The following is a 17,267-nucleotide window of genomic DNA, read 5'->3' as shown; positions in this document are numbered from 1 at the left end:
CTTTTGTGATATCTGGAGGCGAGACAGTTTCAGATATATCTTGAGGGACAGACGGGAGAAAGAGGGTAAAGTTAGAGCTAAATTTATCAGCCAGTAGGCTCACTATATCTTCAGCTTCAGTGCACGTAACATCTTTCACAATCAACACAGCGCATTGCTGCATTGTGCTTTTGAGATTATGAGCATAACTAAAGAATTCCATGTGTCTGTCTTTGGTTTGGGTAGCTATTTTAGCCTCATCCTTGGCTTTGGTAGATTTTATTAATCACCTGAATTGTTTGCTTATTTCAGTGACAGCTGCTCTAATATTCTGTGAATTACCCTAAAGGGATATCTGATTTGATTACTGGATGGGTTTGTGTATTCTTTTGACTATTCTGTTATGGATAGGCAGTTTCTTCAATAAGAAAACATGGGGTTACAAGACATTTATTTGTTAAACATCAAAGTTACAGAGGATATGGGCACATTGTTCCTGTAAATTTCCCCTTTAGTTGTCTGACAATTAGCACAGAGGCCTAAAATTCTAATGTGTCTATGAGATGCTCCCAGTGGCACAGAGTTTGATTCCTTCCAGCTTTGTTTGCCTTTTGTGTGACTGAGCAGAACATTTAACCAGTCAGTACTCCCAGGTCACCCCTGAAAAGGGACAGAATTTGTCTATTGGGTTTAATAGATAAAATAAATGCCTAGGCATCGTGCAAGAGCTAGATCTCATGGGCAGATGTACAATTGTTAATTTGCTTAATGAAAAAAATGACAGAAGCTGATTTGTGATATAGCTACTTGAGTTATCCTGTTGAGAAACCTCTTTGAAGTAAGCTCTAAAGCAATTATTTAAGATCATGACTATTTTATGAAAAAAATATTTGTCAGAGAACCTTACCTGGCATATGCGGGTTTTGCAAGGGCTGAATGGAGACTGCCATTTCATGGAGCTGTTATAAATCTTTCCTTCAAGTTTACAGTCTAAAGAAATAAATTAGAATTATCCACATGTTAATTAAGTTTCTTAAAAAAACTGAAGCATTAAATATAAAGTGAATTTACTAAAATAAGAGAAAGGAGGATTTGCGGTAAAATCATTAGATGGCTGTCATGCTGCTACTAATTACAATGACCCTCCCTTCTCCCACTACAGCTGCAAGTTGTTACTTGATTACAACACTCTTACTTTATCGTAAAAACTGACAAAGCATCTCCATACTTTGATGAGTACATTTTACAAGGTAGTTGTGGCACTGCTTAGACACATTCTAAAAAGTAATGTGTTTACAATTATATATGAATTATGCAAGAACCTTCAATCAACATTTGAGTCTGTCTAAATCTGGCAGTTTAGTGTAGAGGATTATGAATATAAACTGCTAATGAACTTTACCATGTAGTCCTGGGTTTAATTCATCCAGGCTGTGCCTGCAAATGGTCAGCAGTGATCAGATGGTCATTGCTTGTGTCAAAGGTGCCAGAAGCTGTTGATCACTGGGGGGCAGAGGGTGAGAGGGGCACTTAGTGATCTAAAAAGGTCAATTTTTTATAACTATTTACTGCCACAACATAGATTCACTTGGAGGACTTGTTAAGCTTAGCCAATTCCCTTTTGGTGCTTGATTCTTGAATTAACATTTTCTGATTGGTCTTACCTATCCCATGGCTGATAATTGTATATTAGCCCTAGTGAGAATAACTGTGATCATTCCATAGATAATTTGAGGGGACCCATATAAGGGATGCAGCATTTAGGAACTGCCTCTATCCATTAGTGGCATGAGGGGCAATCCTGGAGTACATTTTCTATTGCCCATCCTTAAATCCAAGTTACATTTCTGGATTTTATTTTTTTTACATTTTATAGCACAATGCACAAACCCTAACAGATATCTGCTAAACAAAGCAATACAGTCTCACAATGAAAATAGACTTAGCATTAAAACTTCTCTGCCCTCAAAACTCACATTCATTGAAACAGCATTAAAACCCACACCACATCCAATGAAAATGCATCTGGCCAGTGGTGGATAAAGATTACCTTTGGGCTGTTTTCAAATCAGAGGCCCCCTGCGTACAAAACAAGAAACATACATGCGTTCTTTCATATACATTCCTGACTTTATTAAATTATATTCCTTGCATAATATAGCACACTTGTTAGATTTAAGTTATAGCGCATCTTAAATTTATTGTTTGAACATTTTTCCAGTAAGCAATGAAGCAAAATGCATGCACCAATAATGAAAAAACTGCCCTATTCAGAACATATCCATGATAACTGTATAGTTCTACACACAATATATATATATATATATATATATATATATATATATATATATATATATATATATATATATATATATATATATATATATATATATATATATAAGTACAAATACAGAATCACAGTAGTGTAAGCCATAGGCATGTTGCACAGCTTCTTGCACTTATTTTCAATTGGGGGGGGGGGGCAAAAGGCCAAATACCAGGGACACATTTTAAACAGTGCTTGTATAATTTTGGAAAGTTGCTTGCATAAAATGTTATGTTACCACTGTACATTTCACTGCCAAGTCTTGAACCCAGAACACTGTGCACTACAGTCAGAGCAACATACCACTAAGCTAAATCAGTAGTTTCCTGAAAGACAGGAAGACAAACTTAAATGGTGATCATTTAGTGAATTCAGTTCTCACTCATCACCATAGCTCTCAACCTCCTAGCACAAAAATACAGAACAAAGCCAATAATGGGGAAATATAGCCCCAAAATAGGGACACATTTCAAATACTGATCTTATAAACTTAGAACATTGCTAGCATAAAAGGTATTGTTTTACTTCTCCTGAAAACCAGAGATTTAATGAGGAACAGAACAAAACAAAAATGTGAGGCATACATTCACAAGTGATGGTGGGTAGGGACTTTAGGGTCTTTTGCAGGGTTTGAGCCTGTGTACCTCTAGCCACCAGATGTATTCTGTTGGGGGCATTTACACACACACACACACACACACACACACACACACACACACACACACACACACACACACACACACACACACACTTAGACTTCATTCATCTCTGGTTTGGCACCTATGTCTGTAATGGACACAAGTAACCTGTAAATGGTTCATCGCCCAGGCCCATGCTTACAATTATCAAGGGTATCAGAACTTGTCAGAGATGTGGGATGTATGACTAGGCTGTTAGCCTAGTAAACACCTATGAATCTATAATAAGCAGGAGTATACAAGCAATCAAAAAATATAAAAAACATTTAACAGGGTATCATTAATTAATAGCAGCAGCATCTTGCTAAGATCTATGGAACATATTTGGAAATGAACTTGACAGAAGGAGAGAAAAGGAGGAAAATGGAGGATCAGTATTAAGAGGTGAGTAAGAAAGAGAGAGTATTTTAGGATAGGTACAAGGAAGAAGAGTGAGAGGTTGAGGACAAAGAGGAGATTTTGAGCAATAAATGTCGATATAGTAATTAGAAAGGATATTGCTTGGAAATAAGTAAAGGATAGGACATTTATCATCCTAGAACTGAGCATGCACAGAGCCAGGTATCTTTAAAGTGCTTGCAACTCACACTTCTGCCATGGAGTCATAAAATCTCTGTCTGACAACCTTAGCAAATACTGTTTGTGATCTGACACATAGACATAATGCACAAACAGATGTGTCTTAGGTGAGTATAGCCAAGGTAAGGGTATACAACAACATGTATGTGTATCAGGGATAGGAACATCTGTGCAGACTGTGCTCATTAGTCATACAGCCTCACAGTTGGTAGCAAGCACAACCCAGCATAGCTGATAATCAGGCTGCACTGTATATCAGCACGGCAATCTACTGTTAGTATCCCAGCTGTGGCCACTGACAATCACCCAGCACCCCTTGGTGGTGAAAATGCTACTGTACAAGTATATAGGGCATAGAATGGGGTGGGCCAACACATGTAGATTCATTTTGCTCATGATATGCCTGCCAGTTTCACAAGGTATATTAAAATTGTTCATATCTTGTGGTACATCCCCAGTTCTGCATGTATAAGTGTTTACTTGCCTTGTGTGTTTATTTGTGCCTCCATAGATGATGCCTGCCTTGCCTACTTTGAAAAAATCTTGTTTCAGATAAATAATGACTGTTGCCTCAGCTTATCAAGGCATGCACATATCAGTATGCCCTGTATTACTAACAGTAAGTCAACATATCTTTGTCAACATTATGTTTCTCAGTGTACTCCTAGCACATGTGACATATCATGCCATATGCACTTGTAGCAGATGTTACCTTACATTTTGCACACAGGCACACCACAAACTCTTATCCCTCACATCCTGGTATGTTTCTTTCTCCAGTTCTTCATTGTCTTTACTGGTATGTCCTACTGGTGCTTCATTAACTTGTCCAGACTTCATAGGATAGTCCTTCTATATCTCAGACAGAAAAGCTGCCATGCCTTTCTGTTATCATATTGTGCAAGATTACACACAAGCCATGGGCGTCTAAACCATAGAGCAAGGGGGGAGGGATGCCCCCCACTTTTGCAGCACTTGCAACATCCCGAATAACATGCGCAATTGCATCAGCATGCTGCGCGCCGTTTGAATACAGCAGCAGGAGTAGATTTACCGTTCAGCGCCATTAGATTCAGAGTCCTTTCTCCTTTACAGCAACAGGGGAAGATTTACCGTTCAGTGCCATTTGAATACAGCAGCAGGAGAGGACATTCAGGCAGGGATTTCTTCATGGCAGAAGGATTTATTACTGCACAGCCAAGCCACAGATTCAGAGTCTGCAGAAGATGTACTGTTCAGGCTGAGCCAAGCCGCAGATTCAGAGTCTGCAGAAGATGTAGCTGTTCGGGCTAAAGGTACTGGTGTGTGTGTGTGTGTCTGTGTGTGTGTGTGTGTGTGTGTGTGTGTGTGTGTGTGTGTGTGTGTGTGTGTGTGTGTGTGCGCATTATGTGTTGTATATTTCTTATTCTAGGCAGTAAATCTATTTATATTGAATGCCACAGCTCTGTCATATTATTCTGTATCATACAGCTGAAGGATATGTTGGCTACAGGTAGGTTCAACTACATGCAATGGATACATGCATTCTGTTGCAAAAACTGCATGTGATTCATGATTTCCAGATAAATTGGTAGCACCTACCTGACATGAACAAGAGACCTTGAGTCTAGCAGATGAATTACCTCTTGATGCAATATAACTACATTAAAAATAACAGCTCTTACTCTGTAAGTCACCGCAATGTCATTACAGTGGAGTTGCTTAGCCTTTGACATTGTAAGTAACTGGTCCTGAAATGCAAGTCCCTAATGAGTGAACAGAAGTCTTGTAAAATACCTATCAAGGAATTCAAAGTGATAAAGAGAATTAAGGTGTTTTAAAAGAATTATATATATATATATATATATATATATATATATATATATATATATATATGTATGTATGTAGGTATATATATATATATATATATATATATATATATAGTCACCTCATCTGCTTAGTAGTTGAGTTATTTGTATGCTGGTAGAGTATTATTTGCATGCTGATAGAGTATTATGTAAAGATGAGAAGTACAGCTTATCCTTCAGAATCATTATGGTAATATGATAAACAGAAGACTTTGGATATACATCTTATCACAATGTGATGGTGTAGAAGTAAAAAAAGAATGTATGCCTTTAAAGGATGTATCAGCTCTTCATATGCGTATATTACATTGTGGTGACAATTTGATGAATAAAGAGGTCAGAACAGATATGTGTAAAACTGAAAAAAATCATCATTTTTTACTAGTTTGAACTAAAATACAAGATGGAAGTAAAAAAGTGATATCAAGTTATGTTCAGCTTTACCACTGAAAATGTTCACTGAAAGAACAGCCTTGAATCTGCATCATTCTGTGTCCTGACTTCTAAAATGCAGTTAACTGTTATCATTAAGGCTTTACATTCCTTTCTTGCAGATTTAACATGATAGCATCATTTAATTTACATTCTTCCCATTCAAGTTTGTTACTGTTTAACACTTTATTTACCTCATACATCTGAATAATTCAAAAATTCCTTCAACCTTACAGGGTATCATGCCACAAAAAAAAAATTAATCAAAAAATGACTGGAACGTGACCAACAATTAAATGCTGACATAAAAATAATTTTTTCCAAGGCCACATAACCAAATTAGCCTAGATGGGTGCACACCTATGAACCTATAAACAGAAAATTCACCCTGGGTATAACTCCAGTGGCTCTACTCAACAAAGGCATTGGGAACTAAGGTCGGGTGGCACTATGCCAGGGCAATTCTATGGCTAGGCTTGTAAAGGCCCCAGGGCCATTAGCCTAGTACATACCTATGAACCTATGAACTTATAATGCACCCAGAGCCACCACTTGAACTTGTTTATAATATTCCCATCAAAGTAAATAAAGTTATTATTAACAACAAGATCTATAGAATTTACCAAAAAAGTTAATGGCTTTTTTGAATTATATTAATTGTATGACTTATTTTTTGAAATTCACCCATTCCATTTCCCTAGAGTCCCCCACCCCTAAAAAAGATCTTTAGTTGAATGACAATTTTTCAGGGTTTCTAGAATGGTATTCAATGACAATGTCTTTGCTGGTGAATGTTGTAAGTTGAAAAGAATGTTTTTGGAAAGAAGATATCCCTTCAATTTTGTGAATGAAATTAAACACAAAGCTATGAAATTATTTGGGTCAGAGATTCTCTAGAAGCCCTACTTCTTTGAGTGTCTCCAAGAAGTTGAGAACATTTGAATTTGATAATAAAGTGTTTTGGTTATTGGGAGATAAACCCATCTTTATTTATACAATGGGAAAACATTAAGAGTTTACTTGAAAAGCATGGAAATGAATACCCTAAGTAAAAATCTACTAGAGGGGCACAGAAATGTTGATGCTGCAACCAGTGCCTGTTTATATATGAAGAGGGATGATTGAAATTAAAGAGCAGCTCAGTTCACCTAGACTAGTTAATAGATGCAATTGTGCCATTATTGGGGTTGTCTGTATTGCTACTTGCAATTACTGTAAGGTCTTCTATGTAGGTAAAACAGAGAGATCACGTGGTAGATGCATTTATGAATATAATTATGATATTAAACACAGTTGAGACAAAAATGTTTTGTTTAAGCATTCTACTAGATGCAGACATTGTAAAAACAGTTTGCAGTTCTGGAAAAAGGTAGAAAAGAACCCTAGGGCTGGTCCATGGGAGACATTAATGGAATACAAAGAACTGCTTTGGAAGTTAAGAATGAATGCTACCTGTCACCCTGGACTTAATGAAAATGTGTTTATTGCAAGTGTATTAAAACTTTGAGCAGCCAGATTGTGAACTATACCCTTGTTTGGTTCTTATTCATGTATTATATTCATGTATTATATAAACATGCACACCCTTTTATTTTTTTAATTGTATAAAAACTGTACAATTATTTAATTACTCATATGATAGATGCAAATAAGGTTTTTGAATGTCTAAAGTTTATTTATTTGATTGTGTAAATTATTTTCTAATAATTTTATGAAACTTTTTTTTAAGTTTTATATGACATTATTGATATTTAATGTGCTATAGTTTTTAATTTTGTATGATTGAATTGATGATTTGTTAGGGAAAATGTTTATGTTAATTGAGTAGTTTGTGATTAAATGGTTCTGATGAAGACCTTTGAATATTTTTGTGGACAAAAGTGCTTAACCATATTAAAATACTTTTAGTAAAGTCCTGCATTAGTTTTTATAATGCCCTTGTGTGACAGTGTGCTTTTTGTTTTATTTATAGCTTGGTTTAAAGTTAAGAGTAAGGTTAGGGTTTGGTTTATAGTTAAGGTCTGATTTAGGGTTTGAGTTGGTTTAATAGTATGGTTAGGGTCAGATTTAAAGCTAGTTTTAGGGCTGCAGTTACATGAAGGTTTAGGATTAGGATTACTTGGTTTGTGAGGTTTGCATATTGGGGATGGAGAGAATTTGTTTTATAAGAAATACTGTGGATAATTATATGTACAGGGTTTTGTGCATTTTCATTAAATTTGCATGTCAATGAAATGTTTTACATTTTTTTTTTCAAATATTTAATTTTGATTATGTTGACTGTGATGAGTTTCTCTTTGAAGGATTAGTCTACAATCAATAAGGGATGCAGTATTTCACCAGTAAGGACTCCCTTGAAATCAGTCAATTACTATAAAGCTTTTAAAATGGTTTCCAATTATATTCTGTGGTATTAATGCTAATACAAATGGTAGTACTTCACCAAGATGGCTAGGCCTTCTGGAGTGGCCCACACAGTCTAACCAAATAAATATAAGCACTGTCTAAGGTTAGATACTTTCTAAAAGGACCAGCCACAATAAAAGTTTAAACATATTTATTAATAATAATAATAATAATAATAATAATAATAATAATAATAAAAGTACATGAGAATACTGGCTACATATTCATAGTAAACCACAGAGTTCAGATCACAGGAAATATTGAAAAAAACATTGATGCACAGACTCAGATAAATAAAGAAAAACAATATCTGAACTAAGCTTCACTATATTCCTGACTGAATCTAAGATAATTACTTTTTCCTAGTTAAGTTACTTATTACCACAAGGCAAGATGCTTTGATTGAGAGCCTTTCTAGTCAGGCTTCTTAAACGGAATACTCAATACTGTGAGAAGGCTGCCAGAATGACCTTATCTGGTCACCTGAGTCTACATTCTCACAGTATTCCCCTTTGAAGCTGAGACAGGAATTAGCACAGATGGCTATAATACACAGTGCCTGGGGCTTCTCCTCTTTTCACTGAGCTAATGGACAATTTCTCTTCTCCCAGACCCAGCATTTCCAGTCCTATTCAGCATATGGGGTACCTTTTAATGATTTAACAGCTCATTTACATTTCCCTTATTTTTCTTAAACATAACCTCTGCTGTACCAGTATCATCTATTAAAACATACACATTTAATTCAGCTGCAATAATACATGTACAGTTCCTCATTTCAGCTCTGTGCACTGTTGATACATTTCAACACAAGCAAAGCCCACAAAAACATTTTCAGCACAAGCATCTGTACAAAATCAGTTTGATATACAAATGGCATACAGTTATAATACATTTGTAACACAAGTATCTTGTATAAATCAGTTTGATATTCAATGAACATATCATTCTTTACAAAACTCCAGCTGGCTATGCTGGCACTTGCCCATATCATCACATTTCTCTCCCCCTTCAAAGACTCAAGCTAGTTTTTTAAGTGGCCCTTGAGAAACATGGCTTGAGAGAAATAAGTCTATCTGGGAATATGTTGCCCCATTCCTTGACTTGACAGCCCATGTGCATTGGTATTACTGACCCCACTATGGTGTTGTACACTCATGTCATATGCCTGCAATTCTAAGCTCCACCTTAATAACTTGGCATTTTTTCTGGCTGACACTATGTAGCCATGTTAAGAGATTGTGGTCTGTAACTACAGCAAATTTCCTTCCATATAGATAAGGCTGAAGTTTCTGCAGTCCCCATAATATGACTAGACATTCCTTTTCTACAGCTGCATAACATTCCTTCCTGGGTTGGTGTTTATGGCTGAGATATGCCAGTGGGTGCTCTTCTCCCTCTGAGGAAACCTGGCTAAGTACAGCCCCCACCCCATGGTTTGAAGCATCTACCTGCACAACAAATTCTTTGTTGTAATCTGGACTGGCTAACACAGGGCGTCCTACCAAAGCTCCTTTATGCTTCAGAAATGCCTCCTCACATGCTGGGGTTCATGCCACCTTATCTGGCCTGTTTTTACTTGTCAGGTATATTAGAGGAGCAGCTACGGTACTATAATTGGGGGCACACTTTCTATAGTACTCTGCTGTCCCTAAGAATGCCCTCACCTGCTTTTTGGTAACAGCGGTAGGCCATGCCTGAATGGCTTCTACTTTGGCTGGTTCTGGCCTGATCTTACCACTCCCCACTCTATGTCCCAGGTACGAGACCTCTGCCATACCCACCTGACACTTACTGGGCTTAATGGTCAATGCTGCCATCTTCAGTCTGAACAGCACCTCCCTGACATGCTGAAGGTGCTCTTGCGAGGAATGGCTGTAGATGGCAATATCATCCAGGTAACCAAGGGCATAATCTCTTGCTCCTGTGAGGATACAATCTATCAGCCTCTGGGAAGTTGCTGGGGCATTTTTCATCCCAAAGGGCATCTTCGTGAACTCATACAAGCCAAAAGCAGTCACAAAGGCTGACCTCTGTCTAGCGAAGGGAGTCAAGTGCACCTGCCAATAGTCCTTGGTAAGCTCAATAGTGGTCAGATACTTAGTCCCATCCAACTGCTCTAATGCTTCATCTGTCCTAGGCATGGGGTAAGCATCTGACTCTGTGTAACTATTTAGTTTCCTGTAGTCCACACAGAACCTGATGCTGCCATCCTTTTTTGGTACCAGTACCACCTGGGAGGCCCAGGGACTGTAGGACTCCTGAATTACCCCCAGTTCCAACATCTCCTGTAACTCCTTCCTCACAGTCTGTCTGACTCACTCAGGCACCCTGTAAGGGCCCTGCTTTATAGGTCTTTGGGGTCCTGTACTCACATGGTGCTGCACCAGGTGGGTGCACCCAGGTTTCCTAGTGAACATGTCCCTAAACTCCTGTAACACTGCCCAGATTTCTTGAACCTGGGTGGGGGATAGCCATTGGGGCATTTCTACCCCTTCCACTGAGGTGTCAGTCCGAGCCTCACTGATTAGATCAATCACCAGATCCCCCTCAGACTCCTCCTGCCATCCACTGCAAATGCTCAGACAAGGGCCTCCCTATCATGGTAAGGCTTCATCATATCAAAATGGTACAATTTGTGCCCCTGCCTCTTGCCTAGCAGTTCTACCATGTAGTTAACATCACTGACCTTCCTTACCACCTTGAAGGGTCTATCCCAAGCTGCCTGCAGTTTATTGTGTATGACAGGAATGAGAACCATCACCTGCTGCCCCACAGCATACTCTCTGGCTTGAGCATTCTTCTCATACCAGACCTTTTTCTGCTATTGGGCTTCTGCCAAGTTAAAATGGGCCAACCCCATGAGCTTCCTAGGCCTTGTCCTTGAGGTTTAGGACATATGCCACAACAGACTACTTGTGGGATTCACACTCACCCTTTCACTCATCATGAATCAAATCTAAAGGCCCCCTCACCCTATGCCCATACAGCACCTCAAAGGGTGAAAAACCTGTGAATTCTTGGGCCACCTCTCTGTAAGCAAAGAATATATGGGGGAAATATTTGCCCCACTCCCTCTAAAAGTGGTCTGCAAATGCATGTAGCATGGTCTTTTGCACAGAGTTTAACTTCTCCACAAGACAATTAGTCTGGGTTGGTAGGGCTTGTCTTTAGGTGCTTCACCCCACAGTGCTTTCACAGACAAGCCAGCAGGTCTGACATGAAATTGACACCTCTGTCAGTCAGTATTCCTCTTGGGGAAACCTACCCACTGAAAATCTCTAGCAAAGCATTTGCTACCTTCTCTGCCTCGCTAGAGGACACAATCTACTACCACTAAGATATACTTCTTCCCTATGGAACTTTGGGTACTCAGAGGCCCCACAATATACATAGCTACCCTCTGAAATGGCTCCTCTGTCACAGGCAAAGGCATCAAAGCAGCTTTGACAATGTCTCCTACCGTGCCTACTTTTTGGCACTGCTGATAGGTCCTGCAGTACCCTGTTACATCCCTGGTAATTCAAGGCCAATAAAAGTCCTGCATAATACATCTCTTGGTATGCTTTCTGACCATATGACCTACAAAGGGAATATCATGAGCTATGGCTAGGAGTGCCAGATAGTGCTCTGGGCACTACCAACTGCTATATTACCTCAACTTCTAGCCCTCCCTCAGGGGTCCACTCACTATACAATAACCCTTTGTTCCAGTATACAGAATCCCCTTTTCCTTAAGAATTAGGTGCCTCACTAGCTACTTCCCTCAAGCATTGTAATGTAGGGTCTGAGAGCTGAGCCTATTTCAGTTCTCTCTCTTTGTAACTCTTCCTAGCTCCCCTACACAGAATGTCTGGTATCCTCTGACAGTGGTGCCTCACTGTCAGCCTGGATACTACTACTCACCTCTGCCCTTGCAGTCACTCTGTCCAAGGGAACATCAGTACCCATCAGCAGCTGTGGCTCATCTTCAGTCTCACTGCTACTGTGTAGCTCCCTCCCTGAAGTAGCCACATCACCAGTCCTTGCTTCTGGTGTGCTGTCTGTCTGGGTCTTGCCCAGGCTACCAGACCCACATGCCTGTCTCCAAGCCTGACTGTGTGTCACTGCATCAAAATAATTTCCTATCAAGACATCTGCAGGGATATCCTCAAACATACCTACTTGCTTGCTTCATTTTCCACCCTCTCAGTCAAGGTGAACCCTGGACAGAGGTATTTAGAATGGGATCCCTCCTAAAGGTCTGACTGGAGTGGACTGCCAAACAAACACTGCTCCTCTTTAACCACTGCAGGCTTCACAAAGGTTATGTCAGAGGCTGTGTCTCTCTTGGCAGTGGCCTGTTGTCCATCCACCAAGATTGGATATAACACTGATGGTAGCTTGATACCCCTATTGTCTCCAGACAACTTACCATTGGCATTATATTAGTCCCACTTGCTGGCTCATCACCTTTTGTTCCCCACCTCACCTTCATGGACATCTATATTTTACATATATTTACATTTAATCCTGGCCATGTACCTGAACTAGTGTCTTCCCCTGTTATTGACAGACTTTGTTGTGGTAGTTTAGGCTGCCTACCATGGCTTCTCTTATATCCATGTGCAGCACTGGGTATCCCTTTCCTGTGCAGTCATGCCTTGCTTGCTAGGTACAGATCTCCCTTTTTCCCCAACTCATCTGCAGAGTTGCATTCCCTGTCTGCCAACCAGATTCTCATGTCTTCAGCCAAAGTGCTAAAGGCTTATTCCCTCACCATAAAGTCTGCCAGCCCTTGAAAAGTGGTGACCTGTCATCCACTCACCTACCTATGAAAATAAGTGCTTAGTTCAGCAATAGAATCACATACACTTTCATCTGCCTTGCATCAATGCTCACAAAACCTTTTTCTGTAAGCTTCAGCTGTTAACTTAAAACATTGTAATACACAGTGCTTCACTTTTTCATAATATTAATAATCAGTATCAGACAATTTAGAAACAACAGTTACAGCTTTACCATGGAGTAAGGGTGTGAGGAAGTGTACCCAGAGCCCTTGGTCAACATTATACTGTTTGCGGACTCTTTCAAACATATGAATAAAACTAACAAAATTCTCAACCTCTTGGTGCTGAGGAATACACTTACTGACCTTTACTGCTTCTGGGATATGGTTACTCCCTTCCCCATTACCTCCATAACCCTGGCAAAGAGTCAGCATGTCCTTTTCATGTTGCCTCTGCCTCTCATTTTCTTTGGCTTCCAGACAACTCAGTCTTCCTTTTTCTTCAGCCTCCAAATGATGCATTTGCTCTGCTGACTCTAATTCCAACCATTTGGTCTCCAGTTCAAGTCTCCTTAACTCCAGACAGATTTTTAAGCCCTCTGAGGAAAAAATTAACTGTCCTGTTTCTAAGAGCTGGAAGTCCTCATCAACAAACTGGTTATCCTCCTGGTTGCTAGTCTGTACTGTAGCTGTGATTAAGGCTGCAATAATTTTTCCTTTAGTCAAGTTGGCATGCCCCAGTCCTTTTCCTTGGCAACTATCAGTCAACTGGTTCCTTGTCAGTTTGCCATAATCCTCTGCTGATATCCTTGCCTGCTCTCCCTAACTAACTGAGCTAACACAAAGTAAATAAATAAAACTATTGTGATATGAAACTCAGAATGTTTACTGTGTGGCTGCTTGAGAGTACAGACACCTTCTTTAGTGACCACTGCTTACAGACTACAGGAGTTCAATATCCACACCACTGCTCAGCAATAAGTGAGCATGTGATGATCCCACCATTGCCACCAATAATATGATGTCCACCACTGCTACCAATATGTTATGGTCACCAATATGTGTCATCCCCATACTGGCCAGTAATCAATGAGCCTGAATCCTCACTACCGACACTGCAAAGAGATGTGCACTTGGAATACAAATGGATACACTCAGTATTAGCACACAGGCAACACACTCAGCCCAGAGTCTGCATGTCTCTTTATCTGTCTCCTTCCAGGTCCCCAAAAAGACCCCCACTGGTACAACTGTAGGGTTAGGTTCTTAGCCTAGTGTGTAAGCCAAGTCCTCCAGCACCTTCTCTGTACACCCAGTGCTTCATGTCCCTGTCCCAATTAGCTGACGCACACACTCTTTACAATTTAGTTGTCATACTCACACAAACATACCTGGGAAAGTCTGGCACAGATTACCCACTCTGCCAACTTTCCCAGACTATAAGGTAGTTATCACTGCCACTAGTCAGTTACTGTGAGATTCTTAAAAGGGTATCCAATTATACTGTTTAATATTAATACTAATACAAATGGTAGTAGTTCACTAGGCCTTCTGGAGTGGCCCACACAGTGTCACCAAATAAATATAAGCACTCTCCAAGGTTAGATACTTTCTACAAGGACCAGCCACAATAAAAGTTTTTAATATATTTAATAATAAATAATAAAAGTACCTGAAATACTTGTATATATATTCACAGTAAACCACAGGGTTCAGATCACAGGAAATCTTGAAATGAACATTGATGGACAGGCGCAGACAAATAAAGAAAGACAATATCTAAACTAAGCAACCCAGAAAGATGCTGTGGGTAAGGGTCTTTCTAGTCAGGCTTCCCATACAGAATACTCAATACACTGAGATTTCTCTTTGTAATATCTAAAATATAATTTCCAAGAGGGTTGGCAGAATGACCTCATCTAGTCACCTGACTTTACATTCTCACAGTTTTCCCCTTTGATGCTGAGACAGGAATTAGCACAGATGGCCACAATACACATCTGCATGTTTATGGCAGTGCTTGGGGCCTGCCCTCTTTTCATTGAGGTAATAGACAAAGGCTCTTCCCCCAGACCCAGTGTCTCTGGTCCAATTCAGCAGTGTTGGCTGCCTTTTCATTATTTAACAGCTCATTTAAATTTCCTTTATTTTTCTTAAAGTAAATCTCTGCTGTGCCAGTATCCTTTTTTAAAACATATACATTGAATTCAGCTACAATAATACATGTATATTTCTCTTCATTTCAGCAGTGTGCACTGTTGATGCATTTCAACACAAGCAAAGCTCACAAATACATTTTCAGCACAAGCATCTGCACAAAATCAGTTTGATATACAAATGAAATATGGTTCCAATACATTTGTAACATAAGCATCTTGTATAAATCAGTTTGATATTCAATGGTCATACTATTATTTATAAAATTCCAACTGGCTATGCTGGCACTTGCCCATATCATCACAACTGGCATAATTCTATACTCCATGAACTTAACTGCAGTGACCAGCAAGCTGCAGTGTGCAGCACTCATTCACTTTGAAAATTAATTCAATACAGTATTTTTTGTTTGTGTGCCTCTAGCATCTTCATCATTGAGCACTGTTTCTATATATACCACTCAAGGTACTGCAATGTACTGCTGTGTACAACACTCAGTCACTGAAGAAATGGAATGTATGCATTGTGGTTCTGTGCTGTGTGCCTATGAATGTTTGCATAATTACATTCCCCCATGAGGACCACTCAGTGTGCTGCTGTGTACAGCACTCAGTCACTGCAGGAATGTAATGTGTAAATTGTGATTCTGTGCTGTATGCCTATGAATGCTTGCATAATAAAACCTCCCCTTGAGCACTTTCTTTGTACATACTACTCAATGCAATGTGTACAGTAGTCAGTCACTGAGGAATGTAATGTGCACAGAGCACTTTGCTGAGTGTCTATGAATGTTTGCATGACAACATTGCCATGTGAGCACTGTCCTTATGTACACTGCTCAGTGAACTAGTGGAATGAATGATACAGTGCTGCTCTGGTGCTCAGCATGCAAACAACAGACACACAATTTTGTCTCTGAAACATATAACTATCATCTTGCTGGGCAGATAAGCATGTACACTACAATCAAAACCCAGTGTGGATGAAACTCTAAATTCAGTATTGAGGGAAATACTTCGCTAAGCTGAATGGAAAAAAAAATGAACCAAAAAACACTGAAAAATAATAATCAAACCAACACTAGTTTGAAATCCAAAGTATATCTGACAAAACATATGTCAGCAAAAGCCATTCTATAAAACAACATTCAAACAAATGAAATAAAAATGTCTTAAATACTTTTGCAAATATTTCAAATCTAAGTGATAACGTGATTTATGGCCCTTAAAAAGGAAAAGCAGTAAGTGAATATTAGTCATAACACTGTCATTTTACATTTATAGAAAAATATCAGGTTAGAACAATTGAAGACCTATACCACCTCATCTTAATGAGTGGTCTTACTTGTTTCAGTATTTTCTCTGTTCATGCCTCTCATCTGTTCTGCTTTCAAACTGTATCTCTGAGTCTGCTTGAAACTATTTCTTTGTCTCTTATAAAACCTGGGTTTTGAGCTAAATTATTAAATATTGAAAACAAGAAATAATACCAAACATTACAGCAGCAGATTCTTTTTCAGAATACTTTTGCTTATGGGAAAATGCTAGGTTATTACTCTACAAATTGTTACAAGCTTAGCCAGTAAAGACTTCAACCATTATGCGAACCTCTCTCTGTTTTAAAAAATGTCTGTACTTTCAAATCCTTGTTCTTGAATTCCTAACCAAAATGTTGGAGGGTAAATATATGGCAGATACTGCTAAGTAAGCATTTTCATGTATTTATCTGCATTTTGATAAAAGTGTAGTGTATGCCAGATGGGGCACATTCATATAGTCTAAACAACCACATGATGGGTGACTGAGTCTTCTTTCACAAAAGCAGAGATTCACTGAGCATGCAATGATTACTTTGGAACACACATCAGCCCCCAAGAAATGCACTGTAAGAAGCAAAACCCTTAAAATGGGAGGAATCCCTGAATTCCCTGTGTCAGAAGGTACTACCTTAATTTCATTCCCTAAATAAATGTAACTTGTTCTGAGGTTACAGCACTGTTATAGATTAGGCTTAATTATGGAGCTGTTCACTTTTGGCCATATATGGGAGGATGTGTTTCACTGAAGGAGGATGCA

At 39.0% G+C, this 17,267-nt stretch overlaps 1 protein-coding gene across 1 annotated transcript in view; it reads right to left on the bottom strand.

Moving 5' to 3' along the window:
• The window catches only part of BMPER (BMP binding endothelial regulator), a 1,202,087-nt gene that overhangs the window by 829,401 nt on the left and 355,419 nt on the right, over window positions 1–17,267 (bottom strand). The window contains exon 4 of the mRNA XM_044065026.1: window positions 887–969. Within this exon, the coding sequence (XP_043920961.1) occupies window positions 887–969 (83 nt within the window). The remainder of the gene's footprint in view (window positions 1–886; window positions 970–17,267) is intronic.

Source organism: Protopterus annectens, chromosome 3.part0 (genome assembly GCF_019279795.1).
Source record: "Protopterus annectens isolate FY-2018-M chromosome 3.part0, PAN1.0, whole genome shotgun sequence".
Classification (NCBI taxonomy): domain Eukaryota; kingdom Metazoa; phylum Chordata; order Ceratodontiformes; family Protopteridae; genus Protopterus; species Protopterus annectens.
The sequence above is the reverse complement of the archived record's forward strand: the minus strand, read 5'-3'. Positions and strand labels throughout refer to the sequence as shown.